General features: G+C 36.8%; 1 protein-coding gene across 2 annotated transcripts in view; it reads left to right on the top strand.

Moving 5' to 3' along the window:
* The window catches only part of LOC143017794 (uncharacterized), a 47,798-nt gene that overhangs the window by 17,496 nt on the left and 7,283 nt on the right, over positions 1-23,019 (top strand). For both annotated transcript variants that reach the window (XR_012965697.1, XM_076172684.1), the window contains exons 9-12: positions 2,461-2,647; positions 5,866-5,974; positions 9,598-9,680; positions 12,168-12,446. Coding sequence is in view for 1 of the 2 variants with exons in the window: in XM_076172684.1 (XP_076028799.1) it covers positions 2,461-2,647; positions 5,866-5,974; positions 9,598-9,680; positions 12,168-12,414 (626 nt within the window). In the remaining variant the exon portion in view is untranslated. The remainder of the gene's footprint in view (positions 1-2,460; positions 2,648-5,865; positions 5,975-9,597; positions 9,681-12,167; positions 12,447-23,019) is intronic.

Here is a 23,019-nt window from a genome sequence, read left to right as displayed (position 1 = left end):
GGGACCATGCAGAGGCAACATAGATATATTTGTTTAAAAAAAAATTGTAATCAAGGTTTAAGTATCTTATGATACCATACTCTTGGAAATGAAAGTATGTATTCATGGAGAAATTTTAACTAGTTCACCTATCAGGTTTCACATATGAAAATAGGAAATGGCATTGGACATGAAACAGTGATTGTTAGAATAGTGATTTATCTTTGCACTATGAAATGCCTTTTGTTGTATTTTATGCATAAGAGGGGTAAGGAAATAATGGTAGTTATATGAAAAAAAGGTAAATATTCTGGTGTATATAAGTAATTCCAATACATACACAGGAGTGACAAATTATAAGTATCAGCAAGTGGTGGTTCTGTGAAATGGACATTAGAAGGAATAATCTCTCTACCAATCATATTCAAAACCTATGAATGTTTTCACTTCTATCTGGAGATACAACCCTAAGGAGCTGACACTTGGTTTCTGGACCAGGTGTAAGATCTCCCTTTGTCACCTTTGTAATTTGTACTTAAGGAGAGTAGACAACTGACGGTCTTCCTTCCTCTTCCTCTTATAAGCAGCACATATGATAGGCATGCAGTTAAGCCCACCCATCCCCTCACTTCACCTCACACAAACACAGCCTGCCAAATGCAACATAAAAACAAACTTTATCAATATTTTACTTAATATGGACAACTTAGCCCCAACTTTCCACAATGTGACCATACAAAACACTTGGATTTCAAAACAAGCACTCCCTAATAGACTGTCTTTTTTTTTTTTTTTCTTACTCATACTCCCCCAAAAATCAACCCAGCAGAAAAATCAATTCAAGGTAAACAAGAATTGCATTGGCATGCATGTATTCAGTCATCACCTTGCACAAAAATAGCACCAACAGAGAATTGGTTTTATAGCTGATACCAATTGCCCTGGATGCAACCATCACACAGAACCCAGGGGCATAGCCAGAAGAACAATTGTGGTGTGTGTGTGTGGGGTGGAGGTGGTGGACTTAATGGCTTCCCACACAGAAACTCAAATATCCATTTTATATCAAAAGTAAAGCCTTAGAAATAATATGTGGATAGATAACTTTCTATTCAGAATTACATATTCCTTCAGTTTTCCAAACATGTGATATGTGGATTGAACAGGTATTTGACGTATAAGATTTGCACTGTATTCATGAACACACATAGAAATTTCAGGGATATAACTGCACAGAGCATATTATTCTACACTGTCTCACATTCAGTTTCCAGACTGTCAACATTTTGATAATCAAATCCAGTAGTTGTGGAGATTCAAACTCAGGACCTCATTATGAGGTGTCCAGTCTGCTACCATCTTGCTATCGATATACCACAAGATATCATCCCCATTATAAGGGAGGTAGCCAGCCAACACTCATTTGTTTTCTCTTTTGTCTTAGGTCCTAGTGCCTGGGTAAATGTAAGGTGTTGAGATTTATAAGTGATGAAGATGGCAATGAGTTGAAAGCAAGTCTTAAAGATAACCACCATACCCAAGTACAACTTTTCATTTTTTCTTTCATAATGTTATTTATTTTCATGAATAGATTTAAATGAATGTAGTTTTGGGGTCAAAAGGGAAACAAAAAGGTGAGAGATGGGAATGGGATGGGTAAAGGTTGGTGCATGCCTTGGCTGGCTCCCTCCCTCCCTTAAAAGAGGGAAGATTCCTCTTGGTATATAGATAGAGAGATATGTTTGAAATGAAGTGTTTAAGAAGTATGGTGGGGGCTATGAGAGTGGATATAATGAGAAATGAGGAGGGGAGATATGATAGTGGAGATGAAAAGATACCTGGCTGATAAGATTAATCATAGAATACTTGAATGGATTGGGCATCTGGAAAGAATGAAGAAAGACTAGCAAAAAGAGTGTGGAAGGTAGAGGTAGATGAATTGAACATGAAGGGAAAACAAAAAATTAAATGTATGGGGTGAACCGGGTATTGGGTACAAGGGGAATGTTTATTGAGCAAGAAGGGAGAGGACAAGAGATAGGTGTGAGTGGATAGTGGTTGTGAATGGATGAATAATTGATACAACCCAAAAGGATTTCCTCTTGTCTGGTTCGTAATTTTTTGAGTAGAAGAGGGTTGCCATGTAATGAAGTAGTGGTGTCAACCAGTTTCAGCTGTCAGTTCCTGCCACGGAGATGCTATGTCTTGCTGCATTGCTTTTAACCCAAGCAGTGGTCAGGGGACAGGGATACCCTTCATCCACAAAGAGCTAAAATGGAATAGACAACAAATAAATGTTGGATGGGTGTGGGATAGGTGAAAGGTAGGTTGATGTCTCAACTAGGCCACTCCTGTATAAAAGGGAAGGAAGCATTTGGAATATGTTTGTGTATGTACGAGCAATAATTGATAGTGATATTCTTGTGTTAAGCCTGTATTAGAGTATTATGTTTTAAAGTGTATCACTTGAATTTTCAACAGTGTGTCGGCTGTCAGGACTGATTCAACAGTTTTGTGGAGTTTCCCACTGCTTAGTGCATGCTGTCCTTAGTGGGCGACCTGTTCTCATTGCTGCAGCAGAACCCTATCGTGCTCTTGTTACTGTATACACCAAAGCACTTGCAACACTCCTACCTCATGCACCTGGAAGTTTAATACCAGTACTTGAGTAAGTAGTACTTGTATAATCTTTGATAAAAATGTGAAATTGTGTTGAAAGAACTGTTTAAAGGGGACCAGTGATGAACACCTGTATGTAGTAGTCCTGTATGATAAAACATCAAAGAAAACCACTTTCTTGATAATTGTATCCATATACATGGGAAGGTACAGTCTATGGACTAGTCCCAAAATATTAAGTAACATCAACTGTGGTTCACTTTTTCACAAAAAAAAAAAAAAAAGAAAGCTGACAACTACATGAATAAGGATACAATGAAAAAAATCATAGAATGTCTGATCTGTCCTAGACTAGAAAATGTAACAGTTATATGGTCTCCACACAAAATGAAGGATATAAATAAAATTGAGAGAATACAAAAAGCATCATCAAATTGGTTACTAGTCTTGTAGATAACATATATAAAGACAGATAAGAAACAATGAACCTGCCATTTGGGGAACAAAATAAATGAGGTGACTTGGTTGTAGTGTTCAGGTTGTTTAAAGCAGTAGATTAGTTCTATTGCCCACAGCTCCCGCATAACCAGCAACAGTTACCGGAATTGCCCAGAAGTCACTTATGGAAGAGATATTGTGTTGTTGTATGGGTAAGGATAGAATAGGACAGTGGATGAGGTATTTGGTATTTTCTGTGTGATGATTACATCAAGGTAGTTTGCATTTGCAGCTAGGCCTCCATGAATCTATGTTAGTTACAGGAGGTGGCAGTTTAATTTTGGTTCTTTTTGAGGTCAGTCTTCCAGTTTGGATATGTTGGATGGTAAGGAAATTCTTTTATAGCATGCTAGATTTTCTGGTGGTTTATTCAGTTTTAAGCTTATTTAAATTTTGTTGTGGATCCAGAAGTATTTACCTAGTTGTAATATACGGGAGGGGAGCTATGCTCGTGGTGACCCGTCTTTGTATCTCTCCGCATCAAGTTTTATCTTAAAATCTTGTATAGTGTTAGCACATACTGTTTTGTTGTCTAATTTGTTCCATGTATTTATCGCTCTGTGTGGGAAACTGTTCCTTTTCAATTTTTTTCTATAACTATCCTTTTTCAATTTTTTCCCGTGTCCTCTTGTTTTACTGTTGTCCCACATTAATAGGTCGTTCCTGTCTAAAACTTCCATTCCTTTCATTATTCTGTATATAGTTAGCAAATCTCCTCTTTCTCTTCTTTGTTCTAGAGTTGGTAGGTTCAATTTGGATAGTCTTTGCTCATATGTTAGTTCGGCGAGTGTCGGTGCTAGTTTTGTTGTCGCTCTTTGTAATCTTTCTAGTTTCTTAATATTCTTTTTGGTACTGGATGTCCAAAGTGATGCTGTGTACTTGAGTTTTGGTCTTATTAGTGTAGTAAGTATTTTCCTTATCATTTCTTCGTCCATATAGGTAAATGCCACTTTGATTGCTCTCAATAAGTTGTAGGTTTCTCCGAACATCTTGTTTATATGCTTATCTGGTTTCATGTCCTTTCCAATCATCACTCCAAGATCTTTTTCAAAGTTTGTTTTATTTATTTTTTCTTCCCCAATTCTGTAATCTTTTGATATTCTATTTTTACTCTTTCCAAATTCCATTATGCTGCATTTCTTAATATTGAATTTTACTTCCCATTTTTGAGTCCAATTCCATATTGTGTCCAGATCTTGTTGCAATGAGTTGCAGTCCTCTTCCGTTTTTACCTTCTTAAGTAATTTTGCATCATCTGCAAAAAAAATTATATAGCACTCCATGCCTTCATTCATGTCATTAATGTATACAGCGAACATGATCGGTGCCAGTACTGATCCTTGCGGGACCCCACTTTTTACTTCTTCCCAGTTGGAGAATTTTTCTCTAATTACAACTCTCATTTTCCTCCCAATCAGAAAGTCTTTCATCCATTCCAATAATTTTCCTCTGATGCCACCTTTTGACTCTATCTTATTTATTAGTTTCCTATGAGGTACCTTATCGAATGCCTTTTGCAGGTCCAGAAAAGCACAGTCTGCCCATCCATCTCTTTCTTCTATTATGTCTACTAATCTTGAGTAAAAGCAAATCAGATTTGTTGTACAGGATCTCCCTTGTCTAAATCCAAATTGATTTGGGTTCAGTATAGATTTTTCTTCCAGGTACTTAACCCATCTGTTTTTGATCACTCTTTCACAAATTTTTGCTATTGTGCTTGTTAGTGAGACCGGTCTGTAGTTAGATGGATCTTCCTTATCACCTCCCTTATAAATTGGTACAATGTTTGCTTTTTTCCAGTCCAATGGTACTTTTCCTTCTTTAATTGATGATTTAATTATATCATATATTTTGTCAGTTAATCCTTCCATGCATTCTTTCAGTATCCAGTTTGCTATTCCGTCTGGGCCATGTGATTTTCTGACATCCAGGGTTTTAATTTGATCACTGATTTCTTTTTGTGTTATGTTTATTTCTTTCATTGCTGGGGATAATTCTCTCTCTCTAACTTCACTGTTAGGCGAGTTTTCTATTGTGAATACTGATCTGAAGTGGTTGTTCATTATTTCAGCCATTTCCAGTTCTTCTGTAAATTCCTTTTTATCTTGGCACAGTTTTTCTATTTCTTGTTTGTTTTTCAGTTTTCCATTTACATATTTGTAAAATAGTTTGGGTTCTTCTAAACATTTGTCTATTATCTTTGAAGATATCTGCTGAAGCTTTTGTATTTGGACCAAGAGGTTCTAGATGGATGTTTTAAATCTTGTCTGGGCCTTTTGCATGAGTTTTTCAATTTTGTATTGCATTTTCTACATCTTTGTTGGAAAGAGGTGTGGCAACAAAGGGGTGTGGGAGGGCCAAAGGGTGGCTGTATGCTGTGGTTAGGTAATCCCCTTTATAGTGGGAAATGGGCCTACTGATTGATATATTTGTGTATGTATTCTTCAGTTGATATTTTACATTATGCTTTTATCACTCATTTATGCAACATAAATTCTTTTTTATGGTGTAGGGATATTTTTAGGAGGGTAGAAATAATTAATTTGGTACTCACAGAATTTTAATCATCATAGGGGTCTTTGTTTCCTAACCCCTGCAAATCGAGGGTTTATTGTACTCAGTTGTACTTACCAAATAGTGTTTTAAGGAACAGGTTATTCCTTTGATGCCCCACCTCATGACTGAGTTCATATATGTTCTATTATATTTCAATGTATTTCTTGATACCTGTCATGATGTTTTTATACACCCTTTTCTTGGTCTGTACAGATGGCATGCAGGAACTGTAACCAACTTCCACATTGAACGCTACAGTATTATTGGGGTCTGCATACCTGAGAGACTTCATGTGCAGGATCTCATGTCCAATGCCACCCTGGTAAGCTCAAGACCTAGTGTCTACCTCATCACCCTACTCCCATGTAGTGTAAAGTGAGAAACCCCTGATAGGACTAGCCATATCAGTTGCAGAAAGCTGGTGGGCTTTTTAGGATGATGTTCAGTGGCCAGGGCTGTCAGGAACCAACACAGCAAGCCAGCAACTGGTCCCAGAAGTTGAATTCATGACTACCTGCTTATGAGTTTGACATGGTATCCACTGAGTTACCAGTTCTACCATATGTATTTTTATTGGATGTAGCCAGACATTTTTGTTCAGCTGAAGAAGTCCCATTGCTGTTGAAGGGTTGAAAAACACATGAATATAAAGAAATACAATATTATGCTAGAGATCATGGGCCTTTACACCCTGTCTCAAAAAAGCAATCCACAGAATGAAATAGTAAACCCCTCCTTCCAGCCTTCTACTTACAAGTATACCAAAACTTACTTCCTACTCCCTAAAATGTGACCAGCTAACAGAAATATTTAATAAATTAATGGAAAAATGTAGTAGGTAATATTGGTTTTGTGCCTATTTCTTAGGGCAAGCAAACATTTCTGTTTTCAAAAAGGGTGACAAACCAGTTTGATGTCAGTTATAGGTGAAATGCTTGAATCAATAATAGCCAATAGAATCAGAGGTTACATCAAGAGATGTAGTTTGATTCGTGACTCTCAGCATGGGTTCACCGAAGGTAAGTCATGTGTAACTAATCTTCTATCTTTTCACACTAATGTCTACAAGGTATCAGATAAGTGATAGTTACAATGTTATTTACCTTGACTTTAGCAAAGTGTTCAACAAAGTGCCCCACTAGAGACTACTAAAGTCAAAGCCTGTGGTATAGGAGGAAAAGTGTTCGAATGGAATAGAGCATGGATCAGTGACAGAAAACAGGTCACCATCAACAGTGTAAAATCCAAATGGGGGAGTGTTTCTAATGGAGTTCCCTAGCGCTCAGTTTTAGGTCCCATATTGAAAGAATGAGTGAAGAAAGATTAGTAAAAGAGGTGTGGAAGGTAGAGGGAGCAACCAAGAATGAGATGGATGGATGAGGTAAAAGGGGCTTTAGGAAAGAGGGGAATGTCTGTTGAAGAAGGATGGAAGAAGACAGAAGATAGTGGTGAATGGAGAATAGTTGTGTATGGATGATGCTGTGATACAGGAAAGGGAGTGAGTAGGGGATGGGGGCTAATAGTGTATGTGTGAAAAGATAATTTGATGGAGCTCAAAGTGATTTTTACCCATCTTCTCTTTTTCTGCATGAGGGGATGGAGAAGGGGGTCGCTGATTTAATGAAGTGCCCTTGCTGTGGATGTGCAGTGTCTTGCGACACTGCTTCTGACCCAGAGCAGTGGGCATGATGCAGGGATGACTTGTTATCCAAGAGGAGCCAAGAAAATAGGGAGGGAGGGGGATGAATGGGAGTGGAGTATGTGAGGATGGAATGGGTGGGAGTGGATTTTATGCCTTTATTTTTTGGCTACCTCCCTTGTTAGGGGAAAAGAGCCTTTGGTATATGGATGTTTGTATTGTTCATTAAGTATATAAAAAACTTGGACAATGTGATTAGTAGTGATGTTAGTAAGTTTGTAGATGACACTGAAATAGGACACCAAATTAGGTCAGGAGAAGATGCCAAGATACTGCAGGAAGATCATAACAAATTGTTATTTGTTTTTGTTTTGTTTTCATTTGTCTGTCTGATTTTCATTTATTATTAGTTATATGTCAATTTATTATTATTTACTATTTACCTATTTGTTTATTATTTAACTATACCTATGCATTTATTTATGTATTTTATTTGTTATTTACATTATTATAGTTTTTATTTATTGTTTTATTATTTATATGATTTTTTTTTCGCATCCGACCTAGATATGGATCAAAAGGTCTCCTGTCGGCATGCTCCGCCTTTGTAATCCTTTGTAAATTGTTCACATGGTCGGTGAAATGGCAAATAGACTCCTGTATCTCAAAGTGCAGGGAGTTGAATGTAGGTTCACACAATCCAGAAAGCAGGTATACCTTAGACAAAACCTTTTTAGAGAAAACTGAATGCGAGAGAGATTTGGGAGTTCTAATGAATCCTGACCTTAAATCCATGAAGCAGTGCATTAGCACCAGGAATAGAGCTAATAGAGCATTAATTTTCATTGCTAAGACTATTATGAATAAAAGTACAGAGGTAGTTATCAAAAACTATGTGGTGTTAGACCCATCCTTGACAATGGTAATGGACATAGAACTACCTAGTGTAGGCCTTATGGGCTCTTGCTCACTCAAAGAAGGAAAGATACCACAAGATTGGTAAAATGCAAATATTGTACCAATATATAAAGGGGGAGATAAAGAAGACCCAACAAACTATAGACCAGTCTCCCTTACAAGCAAAATAGCCAAAATATGTGAAAAAGTTATGAAAAGTAGATGGATTAAATATCTGGAAGAAAACAATATTCTGAATCCAAAACAGTTTGGCTTTAGACAAGGAAAATCATGTGCCACAAACTTGATATGTTTTTATTCAAGGTTAATAGATAATGCAAGAAAGGGACGGATGGGCAGATTGTGCTTTCCTGGATTTACAAAAGGCATTTGATAAAATACCAGACAAAAAGCCATTAAAAAAACTTGAAATAACAGGAGGTGTACAAGGAAATTTATTGAAGTGAATGGAAGATTTCTTGCATGTGAGAAAAATGAGGAAGAGTCCCACAAGGTTCAGTATTAGCTCCAATAATGTTTGCTATGTATATAGATGACACGGATGAAGGTGTGGCATGTTAAATGAACTTCTTTGCAGATGACACAAAACTACTAAAGAAAGTACAGAAAAAGACTGTGAATCACTGCAGAGAGACCTGGACAAAGTTTGGGAATGGAGCCAAAAGTGGGAAATGAACTTCAACATCAAGAAATGTAGTATAATGGAGTTTGGAAAAAGTACATACATTCATATACCAAAGGCATTTTTCCCCCTTATAAGGGAGGTAGCCAAAAAACAAAGTCATAAAAACCATTCCTACCCATTCCATCCCTATCATACTCCACTTCCCTCCACCCTCTTATCTTGGCACCTCCTGGATGACGGATCATCCCTGCATCTTGTCCACTGCCCTGGGTCAGAAGCAGTGTCACAAGACACAGCACATCCACAGCAAGGCTGCTTCATTAAATTGGCGACCCCCCCTCTCCGTCCCCTCATGCAGAAAAGGAGAAGGGGAGAAATCCCTTTGGGCTGCATCAAATTATTTTTTACACATACTCCCTCTCTCTCCATCCCCCCACCCATTCCACCTCATGCATCACAGTATCATCCATATACATCCATTCTCTATTCACCCCTGTCTTCTGTCCTCTCCCATCCTTCCTCAACAGACAATCCCCTCTTTCCCAAAGCCCCTTTTACCCCATCCACCCACCTTATTCTAGGTTGACCCCTCATGCTCATTCTCTCTACCTCTGTCTTCCACACCTCTTTTAGTAGTAGTAAATTAAGTAATTTAGATGAATTGACTTTACATAGCAGTAGAAGTGCTTATGGTAACCTTTTACTCTTTGATTTTTCATTATTGCCAATTGTTAATAATAAGATATCACTATTTTTTATACAGAATCAGGTGACAGTGCTGAATATAGAGACAGGTCATATCTCTGGTGTGGCATACAGTGGAACCCTTGTTCGAGGTGTTGAAAGGTGCAGTATGATGCTTCATATCATTTAGTTGTACTATTGTCTCAATATTTTACAGAAAAATACTGTAATACTTTTATATGTGCATATTGTATATACATGTAGAAAGTTACTTCTTGATGTATGCATACTTATATTTTTGTGTTCATACATTGCAAATCTTTGTCATTGGTTCATAGAAGGATCCAGTCAGTCAGTCAGTTCATTACCCCAGTTCTCTATTGTTGGAAACCCACAACCCCCAGGAAACCAGCTACAAACACACTGTTTTGCTTTCTGGAAAGGGAGATTGTAGGGCACTGTAAGATTGTGCTTTGTGCCTTCTGTGTGGTGATTGCATTATATTAATTCTCAGTATTTTACAGAAAAAGGCTAATACTTTAACATGTGTATGTTGTATAGATATATGTAGATGGTTACTTCTTGATGTACAGTATATATATTTATATTTTTGTTCATACATTGCATATTTCATCATATCACGTATGAAAAAATTGCACTCAACTACAATAATCAGCCATATGTACCACTAAATACATCCACACAAAAGTATATTTGTATTCAGATCACAAAACAAACTCTTTTATGACCTCCCAACAAACTCCCTTCTCTATCAAACCCTGCCCAAACAATAGTCCAAAGTTTCTTCCCAGAGAGATCTGTAGGAGGTTTCAAAGACTGTTGTCATCCACTGTGGGGCTGCAGGTTTTCCACATACTCAGTCTAGAGAGAGAGAGAGAGAGAGAGAGAGAAAAAAAAGAAAAAAAAAATATATATATATATATATATATACAACCACTCCTCGTTTAACGACGACAATTGGGACCAGCGCGTCGTCGTTAACCGAATTGGTCGTTAAGCGAAAGTGTATACATATGTGTACATGTACTGTATGTACAATGTCCAGCAATACATGTATCTTTATTTTCGTGTATTTTCCCTCTTTTATACAGTACATTAAAGCTTTATTTACTGTTTATTTACGGTGGTTAGGTTCCTGAAATTGCCGTATATGACCAAATCCGCGTATGCTGACATTCCATATTGAATACCAGGGTATTTTTTTTAGTTTCGACCATGGGCGCAATATAGCAATAGAAAATTAACTATTAATTTTGTAAATTAAAATGTATCAACGTAATGTGCAATTTTGTGGGCGGAAATGAAAGTAAAAAATACCTTGCTACAAGAAAATATGCTAATGAACGAAGTCGGTAGCATAGGATCGGGACGCCATCTTGTCGTCTGCCAACGTCTCTCACGACGACGACAACGAGGACGAGCCGGATGACATTTAATTTGCAGGTAATGATTTATTAAACACAGGTTAGGTTAGTTTAGTTAAGGTTAGATGAATTCATCATCCTTTCATTTCTTCGACATCGGCATATATCATAACAAACATAGTGTACCATTCGTCCAACATGACTTCGTTACTTACGAAATTTGTTTTAGCATTTTTTTTATTTCCGCTCGCAAAATTGCATATTACGTTGATACATTATAATTTACAAAATTAATAATTAATTTTCTATTGCTATATTGCGCCCATGGTCGAAACTAAAAATTTACCACTACTGGTATATACTGTACCCCAGGTAGTTTTTGCAGCTTGCAGGATGGTAATGTAGACCTAAGCTTCAGAACATTTTACCTCGCAGGTAATATCCACCGTACAAGTTCATTTATAACATCATACAAATTTGCCTCAGCCAACTTAATTATCGTACACAACGTCGTAACTTCGGGAGATTTACGTTAAACGAATATTGGTCTGTCATAAAGCCCGTCGTTACTCCGAGTTGTCGTTAACCGAGTAGGTCGTTAAACGAGGAGTGGGTGTATATATATATATATATATATTTCACACTACTCAGAATCTGTAGCTTGGAATACTTGGAGGATGTGTGCCACTAAATCAGAGTCCCTTTTTGAAACTGAAATGTTCAGAATTCCTTGTCAAATACTTTAGGAAAAAGACAGCCAAGATAATCAAAGGCTGTTGCCAGTGAAATGAACCATCCATAAGTTTATCTTATCTTACAAATTTGCCTCAGCCAACTTAATTATCGTACACAACGTCGTAACTTCGGGAGATTTACGTTAAACGAATATTGGTCTGTCATAAAGCCCGTCGTTACTCCGAGTTGTTGTTAACCGAGTAGGTCGTTAAACGAGGAGTGGGTGTATATATATATATATATTTCACACTACTCAGAATCTGTAGCTTGGAATACTTGGAGGATGTGTGCCACTAAATCAGAGTCCCTTTTTGAAACTGAAATGTTCAGAATTCCTTGTCAAATACTTTAGGAAAAAGACAGCCAAGATAATCAAAGGCTGTTGCCAGTGAAATGAACCATCCATAAGTTTATCTTAAGTTGGACATGGCATTGTTTTGCTGAATCTCAGTAGCTCTTGGTATGGACCAAGAAGCTCCATGCTAGTTAGAATACTTTCCATTGCATCAGTTTTCTTTCTTTCCCACAGGTACAGCCGAAGGTGCTTTAAATCTGATGCAGCCCTTTTTGCAGCCCTGCAAGCCAACCTAGTAACAATGGGACTCAAGGTCTTCCTTCTGTACCACCTCCTACAAACAACATCACGCCACCCTAGTGAGGTCTTGAAGGCTATTGGAGTCTCCCGTGGGGACTGGAATGTCATAAAACACTTGACTGCCCTGGTGCTCAAGCAAATGAATGCACCACAAGCCACTGTATCCCTTTGTGAATCATAATTTCTAACTCTCCTCTAAAGTTCCCCACCAAGGTGAGGGGTATGCAAGGATACAACAAACTATCCTCTGTCTCTTTCTCTCTCACTTTTCTCTCTCTTCTTCCTCTTCTTTTTCTTCTCTCTGTCTCTCCCTCTCTTTCTCACCTTCCCTCCCTTTTATTGTCTTCTTTTTCAATTTGGGGATGGGGGCTGAGTGTACATATACACATTGGACCACCATTTTCTTTTATAATGGCACAGACAGACTGCTCAAATTGAAGTCAGGTTGGACTAAGGTTTCTGGGTGTACTTTCCAACTACACCCAAAAAATAGTCCTAAGGATGGTCTGAAGATGCCTGTTTGTACCCAGAAAGGGATCCTAAGCTAGAAAATTAAGTTGGGAACTGTTATGTTTCCAGCCAAAGTGCCAAAGCATTGACCCCCCAAATCATGTCCCCTGCCATGCTACAACCAAAAGAAATTAATTATATAAAATTTACAAAAATGTATATTCTATATGTGTATATTATTGTAGACATTTTCATATATATCTAGTTTTAACTAAATCATAAAATGGGGAGATTAAGCTATGAAGTATCTGGCTGTGTCTGAAAGCATCACTTCTCTCCAGTGACCTCAGACAGGGTAATAGTCAGTAGTAGATATTGAGGTCCTATCTCGGTTCTATGTAGGGACAAGTGCAAGGCTCAGATCTACACAGTGCCACACAACCATATGTTCCCAGTTGTGTGGCAGCCAATATACCCAAATTTGACATAGTGAATGCACAGTTATTTGTTACCAGGATTGAAAAAAATATATATAGGAAAAAGATGATTTTTGAGAATATGATAATATAATATGATATAATGTAATATACAGTTGTTAAATTTTGTTTTGTGGTATGGAGCAGGGATAACTCTTCATCCATGAGATGTTAAGATGAAAGGGGCAATGAATGTGTTGTAGATGGCAGTAGGGTGGGTGTGTACTTTAACTTGATCACTTTCTCAAAAGGAAGAAAAGGCCATTTGGTATGTATGTATATTTTTTCCACAAGTGATTCATAATTATAGTTTGTTATATATATATGTATATGTATATATATATATATATATATGTGTGTGTATATATATATATATATATATATATGTATGTGTGTGTATATATATATATCTTAGAGGGAGAGAGGGAGGTGAGTGGGAGTGGAGTGTGTGGGGATGGAATAGGTGGGAGTGGATTTTATGCCTTTGTTTTTTGGCTACCGCCCTTGTAAGGGAAAAAAAGCCCTTGGTATATATATATATATATATTTCTCTTCTCCAGCCATTACTCATTTTGCAAGGTGGCTAAACATTAAATGTCTTTGTTAGAGCTCAGGGATTTAAGGTGGTGTGCCCATACTACCATCACACATTGACTCTCTTAATGAGACTGGAGATGCCATCCATCTAGTTTTTGCCTCCAGATGTCAGTGCCTCAGTTTACTTGGCAACAGTGCTCTCCCTGTTTATGTGTGTATATGATATATATGATATATGTAAAAAGATCACAAAACCACATGACCCAATAAATTGCTGAATACCACAAATGAAACCGGAAAAGAAACTAAAATTCCCAAGTGCTTTCGTGATATTTTATGATATTTCACTCTTCAGGGCATTCCCCTGAAGATGTGAAATATCATGAAAGATCTTGGGAATTTTAGTTTCTTTTCTGGTTTCCTTCATGGTTATTCAGCAATATGATATGTATATGATATATATATATATATATATATATATATATATATATAATACACACACACACACACACTTCAGCGAATGGACGGCTTGGATGACGTTCTGAAGAAAACTGAAGTCTGTGGATCCCAACGCAAAGAGAAGTGCCTAGTGTTTTTGCAGGGTGGGGGGGAAATTGCTCGTGGAGTAGTGGGAAAGTAGGGAAAGAGGAAAAGGGGAGGGATTACTGAGGGAAATGGAAGGAAATGAGGAGGGAGTAGACTTGGCCCAGCCAGACAAGCGGAAGGTAAACAAACGACTGAGTGAGGATGACATGTCTAATAAAAATGTAAAGATTAGAAGTATAGAGAGGAGCAATACAGAAGAAAGTGACGAGAATATGTTCCAGGGATTTAAAGAGGGTGGGGGGGACACAACCCCCCCCCCCCCCCCCGACTGATAAGACTAGAGGAGAGAGTTGATAAGGTGATCGAGGACTTGGAGCGTAAGTTAGGTAACGTAGACTCCATTTTCCAAAGAATTGAAAGGTTGGAACAACTAGAGAAGGCTAACAGAAACTTAACTGAAGAAATAGAGGACCTAAAAAGACAGTTAGGAAATGTAAAGGAGGAGAATGAGAAATTGAAGAAGAATAGTAATGAAAACAGAGGGAAAATAGCTACAGAAGCTAAACATTGGAGAATAACTCAAGAAGGGAATAAGGTTTCATTCACTGACATAGTCAAACAGCAATTGAAAGAACATAATGAAGACTCAGTTATTAAAGTGATGAGACAGAAGGAGAATATAGTAAGAGAATTAGCTGACAAAAAGAAATGTATAATTATATTAGGAATGGAAGAGAAACATAACCCAGATAGAACCGCAAGAATCAAGGAGGAAAATGAAAGAGTAAGCAGTTTATTAAAATTAGTCCAGGAAGATGAACCAGAAATTATAAAGGAAATTGAGGAAAAATTCAGACTCGGAAAATATAGTACAGATAAGACCAGACCAATTAAGATTAAATTCAGGTCACAAACAACAGCAGAGAAAATTCTATCCAAGACAGGGAAACTAGCAACAAATGATCAATATAAAAAGGTATGGATAAAAAGAGAAATGAATAAGGAGGAAAGAGAGGCAGAAAAGCAGAAAAGAATTGAAGCTAAGGCAAAAAACGAGGAAAGAACGGAGTCAGAGAAAGAGAGATTCTATTGGAGAGTAGTGAACATGAAAATAAAGCAGTTCGACATACTAAAGAAAAACATAAGGGAAACAGAGAATACAATGGAAGTGGCAGAAAACTAAGAGTGTCTTACACAAATATAGATGGATTGATAACAGGATTGAATGAACTGAATGATTATTTGAAAGAAAAAGAACCGGACATAATGGGAATTGTAGAAACAAAATTAAAAGGCCCACTACCACCCAACAGTGTAGGACATGATACATAAAATTATTGGATTAGAAACAGAGAGAAAAAACAAGGGGGTGGAGTTATGTTCCTGACTAAGAAGGATATAAACGTGAAGGGTGTCATATATGGAAAGAATACAGTAGAGATGATTATGATAGAAGTGGAAGACCGAGATAAGAAGAGCAGAAAATTTGTGATCAATTATGTGCCTCCGAAAACAGCCTCATGGGAGGAGAGTGAACATAAAAGTATGTTAGAGGACACAAAGATAGCATTAACTAAAATAATGGAAGACGGAGGAAGAATAGTTATGATGGGCGACTTTAATTGCAAAGAAATCTGCTGGGAAGAAATGACTGTAAAGAGTGGTGATGACTCATGGGGAAATGCTCTACTTGAGATGATTACTGACCATTCAATGACACAATGGATACAAGAGAACACTAGGTATAGAAATGAAGAAGAACCATCGAGGCTAGACTTAATAATTACATCTGAACCTAGAATAGTGGACAAGATTGAATATAAAACACCAATAGGTAAAAGTGACCACATATTGATTGAACTGGAACTTAATGAAGAAAAATATATGAAAAGAAATGAACAATATAGAAAAGGAAGAATGATGTATGAAAAAACAAACTTTGATCAAAATAAGAGAATTCTTCCAACAAGAAAACTGGGAAGAAATATACAAAGAAGAAACAACAGTGGAAGAGAAATGGAATATTTTGACAAAAATTTACAAAAAAGGAGTGGAAAAGTATGTCCCAAGACAAAAACAAGAAAAAGAATATGTAAAATGCTGGTACAACAAAAGTTGTAGGGAGTTAAAGGACAAAAGAGACAAAGCCTGGAACAGATGGAAAAAAGACAGAAGACCTGAAAAATGGAAAATATATACTGGTTATAGAAATGAATATGTACAAAAGTGCAGAGAGGAAAAAAGAAAATATGAAAAAGATGTTATAGAAAAGTGTAAAGATCAACCAAAACTATTCTACAGATTTGTAAACAATAAACTGAAAAACAAACAAGACTTAGAGAAATTAAGACAAGGAGGAGTTGAATACACTGAGGAAATGGAAATGGCAGAAATTATGAACAAACATTTTAAATCAGTGTTTACAAGGGAAAATATACAACCTGAAGAGATTGAGTGGAAGGAAAAAGTCCCCCCTATGGAAGAAATAGAAGTAACAAAGAATGAAATATTGACACACTTGGGTAATTTTGATGTCAGAAAATCGCATGGGCCAGATGAAATAGCAAACTGGATTCTGAAAGAATGCAGGAATGAACTGGCAGACAAAATACATAGCATAATAAGCAGTTCCTTAAAAGAAGGAAAAGTTCCAGAAGATTGGAAAAAAGCAAATATAGTACCTATATATAAAGGAGGAAATAAAGAAGAACCTACCAACTATAGACCAGTCTCTCTAACAAGTACAATAGCAAAAATATGTGAAAGAATTATCAAAAGTAGATGGGTAAAATACTTGGAAAAAAACAACGTACTAAATCCAAGGCAATTTGGATTCAGACAAGGACGATCATGCGTCACCAATTTAATATGTTTCTATTCAAGGCTAATAGATATAATACAAGAAAGAGATGGATGGGCTGATTGTGCATTTCTAGACCTAAAAAAAAGCTTTTGACAAAGTACCACATAAGAAGTTGCTTAAGAAATTAGAATATGAAGGAGGAATACAAGGTAAATTGCTAAATTGGATGGAAGACTTTTTGCAAGAAAGAAAAATGAGAGTAGTGATAAGAGATCAGCACTCAAAATGGAATGAAGTAATAAGCGGTGTCCCGCAGGGAACAGTTCTGGCCCCAATAATGTTTGCTATATATATTAATGATATGGATGAAGGAATTGAAAGCTATATGAGCTTCTTTGCAGATGATGCAAAATTACTGAAAAGAGTGAAAACTGAAGAAGATTGTGAATCACTACAGAGAGATCTAAATAAAGTACAAGAATGGAGTAGGAAGTGGGAGATGGAGTTCAATACAAAAAAGTGTAGTATAATGGAATTTGGAAAAAGCAAAAACAGAATAACAGGATCATATAATTTGGGAGAAGAAGGAATAAAAAAAGTAGAAAATGAGAAGGACCTGGGAGTCATTGTTATGAATAATATGTCACCTGAGAAACATATAAATAAGATTTTTGGAGAAACTTATAATTTAATAAGAACAATCAAAGTGGCATTTACATACCTGGATGAAGAAATGGTGAGGAAAATCCTAATCACCCTGATAAGACCAAGATTGGAATATGCAGCAACGATATGGTCACAAAGTACAAAAAAATGTATAAAAAAACTTGAAAGAATACAAAGAGCAATTACAAAACTGGCACCAACACTCTCAAAACTATCATATGAAGAGAGACTACAAAAACTTAAACTACAGACACTAGAGCAAAGAAGAGAGAGAGGAGATTTGATAGCTATTTACAGAATCATGAAAGGCATAGAAATTACTGATAGAGAGAATCTGATAAAATGGGATGACAGAAATACAAGAGGACACGGAAAGAAAATAAAAAAAGACAGCTATAGAAGAGATTTGAAAAAGAACAGCTTTCCTCACAGAGCAATAGACAGTTGGAACAAGTTAGATGAGAAAGTGGTGTGTGCAAAAACAATACATGAATTTAAAAATAGTTTAGATAAAATGAGATATGAAGACGGGACCCCACGAGCATAGCTCCCCTTCCCGTAAAATACAACTAGGTAAATACAACTAGGTAAATACATTTATATATATATGTATATATATACACAGTCAGACCTCATCCAACACAAGTGTTAAGTTTCTTACCCTGTTATGCTGGACAAAATTCGTGTTGGGCAGACAACAGGTCTTAGGGGAAAAATTAGGTTAGGTTACCAGACCTTCTCCAGAATGAAAAGCAAACAAAACATAACTGTACAAAGACAAATCATATAGTGAGAATTGGCCCAGATCCATTTCCCATGAACAGGCCCAACAAACATAATTTGTGCTTTCATTAAATTTTGAATTGATAAAAACTTTTAATTTAAAATACAATTGTTTCTAATGTTATTATGAAAAACATTGGATTGTGCACTATCAGTTGACAATGATGAGTTAAGCCACCTGAACCCCCGTACATCCCAAAGAAAGAAAACAGTAAACAACATGGTACATGGACAGCCATGATTGGCATGGAGGACAGTGAATTGTGAATGTTTATCTCTCTGTAATGAGTAAAAGTATATCAATATAATTTTCAATCTATATACCACTGGTATGACATTACGTAGTAAGAAAAAATTAAACTCAAAGGATCTCCTACATGGGTAAGTCATGAGTATGGGCCCTTGAATCATGAAACCTATTTAGGTTTCCACCTTTGATTAATCTTTGATTCACTTACATAATATATTAACAAAGCAGTGTAAGCATGGCATTGGGGATACAATGAGTCATAATGTTTACTACCTAGTGCTAAGGTGGGATACTTTCGGTTCAGTAAGATACTGTGAAACTTTATTGGTATAGCTTGTCCTAAGCCAGTTTTGTCATATAGCACACAGAGCCTACTTTTTGGATATTTCTTTGGGAGAAAAAAAAAAAAAAAAAAAAAAATCTGTGCAGTATACCTGAAAAATATTGTACATGCACACACTATAATGCAGACAGAGCCACAGAAATATTACAGCCATGCCTTGACACACTCAACACCTGGTTCACTACAAACTCAAAATAACCACAACCAAATCCATAACCACACTTCTCATCAACTGAACAGCAGAACACAAATACATACCCATGCCTCTTTGTCAACAACACCCTCATATCAGACACACATACACCCAAGATTTTTGAAGTAACACATGATATATCCATGTTATTCAAACAATACATCACAAACATGAAAACAAAATGCACATCTAGACTCACTATGCTTAAATCACTTGCAGGTACAACTTTCAGACAAAAAAACAACTAACATATCAGTATAGAGTCATGGCAAAAAATTTTTTAACACATCATCGGCCATGAAAATTATAACACAATTTGTGTGTGCCGAATTGTCTGGGTGTTTTTTCTCGAGTGCTACAGCTGCTATTGAAGGGTTTAACATCACCTTATGGTTTAACAGCTTCTCTGTCCTTGCTGTCATCTTTCTTAGTGCTCCAGAGCCTGTTTTCCTTTGAGGAGTCATGCCTGGTGGTAGTGCCACTGGCACATCCCAGGCATGATAAATGGCTTGTCTAGACACCTTCAGGTCAGTGGCTACATGAATCACAGACATGCCCCAATCTAATAGAGTGATAGCATGAGACTTTTCCTCCATGCTGAGCTTAGTACGTCCCATTATGTGCAGGTTGAATGGAATTATATGGCTGCAAAGATAGGGCTACAGTCAGGATTGGTGCTAAGGGGAGTAGCCTACTATGCAACCTCTTTACACAAGCACTCATGGTGCACTGAGACATGCCTGGGTGGTGTGGTGTAGCTACATACCCATCAAGGCCACTGGGTCAACACAAGCTCCACCCACTCTCTATGTTGGAACATGAAATAAAATCATAACATGCAAATTCTGTATTACAATTTTTATTGCCGATATGTTATGATTTTTTTTGCCGTGACTGTACAAACAATATTACACTCAGTGATGAATTATGCAAGCCCAGCATGTGCCCTTAATCTCACCAAGACACCACAATACCCTACTGACTATACAGGACAAAGCCCTAAGATAATTACAGACTGCACAAGTACAACACCTAAAGACCATCTAGACTATGAAACAAAAGTCCACAAAGTCAAAGATCATCTTGACATGAGAGGTGCACAAACACATGCTGCCCCCTCCACAAACATGGCAGAACATCTACACATACCAAGAAACTCCAAAACAACATCCAAATACCTATGTCACACACAAATACTCTCTTCTCTTCCTCCACAACCACCAAACACCCACCTCCAGAAGTATGTCCATAATTCATATTGCGTACTGCTCCATCAATAAATTGACAGACAACACATTGCTCCTTGATAACCATCCCACTGAATCCACTCTTCCTCAAGAGGACAGAGTTCACCTGGCCAGACTGCAGTGTGCCCACCATCCAGCCCTTGTAAGCCACCAAAAGAGGCTGGACTTACTGTTCAGGATGTAACACTTCACCCCATACTATATAACACATTCATGCACACCAACAACACACAATACACTCTATATGGGATTTATGGGAAAACTCCTTCTCAGCCGTAGGGATTCTCAGAGAGATGAGACTGCTTGGCCAAACAATCTGGGAATAACAATAACAACATTTTGGATGGAAAAAAACACAGTCATAGGCACTAGAGGACGGAGCAACACCAACACACCCTCTTTCAAATATGGCAGACTTGACACTGAATAGGCTTACCTGTAGTAACAATGATGGAAAAATGCCAGACAAGTTGCCAGATACCAACAGTTAGAAATATCTTACCAGATAGAGGGAGAAACACAGAATAAATTGGTACACTTTTTCCGTGGTAATAACTTGGGTAAGTCCCAAGATTTTTTGTGGCTGTAAATATATATATGTATATATATATATATATATATATATATATATATATATATATATATATATATATATATATATATATCTATCTATCTAGGGCTTTCACACCACCTTGAAATGAAGTATGCAAAATTACTAAAGAAGAAAGGCAAGTTGAAGACAGAAAGTACTCTCGTAAATTACATTATCAGATAGATTACTTGTAATCTGTCTGAGGATGTAATATATGAAAATACTTACTGTCTTCCAGTTTTCTTTCTCCTTTGGATATATATATATATACATATACTATGTTCAACACATGAAACCTATGGATATAAGGCTTTAATGGACCAATATTCCCCCTCTTTAGTCTGTAGTTTCTGGATTCATATGTATATATATATATATATATATATCTATATATATATATATATATATATATATATATATATATATATATATATATATATGCTGGGACATTGTGATAAGTTGATGAAAGTGGAAGACATTCCTCTAAAGAAGCATAGAGCAAAACTGGTCAGGAATAAACTTAAAAACATCTAGACCTGTGACTTCCTTTTTCCACCTTCATCATATGTATATATTATATATATATATATATATACATTTTTTTTCCTTTTTCTTGTGTATATTTTCTATATAACATATATTCAATTTATCTTATTTTGTAAATTTACTTAAATCTCATAATGTGGCTGACATTTAGGAACTCTCATTCTATTTTCAAGTGCGAAGTGCTGTGTCTAGTAGTGTGTCTTTTTTATATATGGGATGTGTGGATCATAGCTATTGTACTGCAGATGAGGTCATTGGTGACTGGCTGATGCTGGCCAGTTAGCATGCATAATATTCTCACCTCTGGTTAGCTCTCCTAGTGGGTGAAGTAATGGATTTCACTGGTCTTTTCACTGTTAGTCTTTTCCTTTATGGCAAGGTCTGAAAGGCATCCACTTGAATGCTAATAGTTGGCTGTTTTGTCTGAATGTGGAGGGCTTCTAAGAATAGCAACCTGCAGGTAACAAGATCAACAGGTTAATGTGGGACCAGTAATCCAACACCAATCAATCAGTTATTGCCTTAAGTTTCACAAAGTGGAAAATCCACAGTCTCACAGTGGCTGACAACAGTTCCCAGAACTTCCTACAGATCCTTCTGGGAAGAAAATTTGGAATGCTGTCTGTGTTGTATGTGGGACTATTTCTATGTCACCACCTGAAAGTGGTAAGAAGAGAGCAGTCACTGGTTGTCAGCTCGTCATGTGTGAAAATTGTAATAAATACAGATAGTTAATAGAGATATCTTGGGCCCAGTCTGTAGACTGAGTGTCAACCTCTCAGGGCTACATCTCCTGGTATAGGTTTATGAGATGGAAGTCTGGTACACAAAATGCTGTCACCAATAGCAGTGGGTAGTTTGGAAGGAATATGGTATCTTATATAACGATCTAAGTTCATTATATGAGTGGGTAGTTTAGATGGAAAATTATGTTTGTTGTATTAAAAATCACTATAACTAGGTTCAGTATATTGGAGGGTTTATTGTATAAACAGTATATATGTATATATATATGTGTGTGTGTGTATGTACTGTATATATACACATAAAGGTATTCATCTATTAACACAATATATACATTCTTTTATCTGTTGTGCAATTAGAAAATCATACATACATATACCAAGGCTTTTTCCCCCTTACAAGGGAGGTAGCCAAAAAGAAGAAGGCATAAAACCATTCCCACCCATTCCATCCCTAAATACACTCCACCTGCTTCCACCCTCCCTCTTATCTTAGCACCTCCTGAATGACGGGTCATTCCTGCACCTTGTCCACTGCCCTGGGTCAGAGGCAGTGTCGCAAGACACATCACATCCACAGCAAGGCCGCTTCATTAAATTGGCGACCCCCC

Source organism: Oratosquilla oratoria, chromosome 33 (assembly GCF_046742065.1).
Source record: "Oratosquilla oratoria isolate Oo_2021 chromosome 33, ASM4674206v1, whole genome shotgun sequence".
Taxonomy (NCBI): Eukaryota; Metazoa; Arthropoda; class Malacostraca; order Stomatopoda; family Squillidae; genus Oratosquilla; species Oratosquilla oratoria.
The sequence above is the reverse complement of the archived record's forward strand: the minus strand, read 5'-3'. Positions and strand labels throughout refer to the sequence as shown.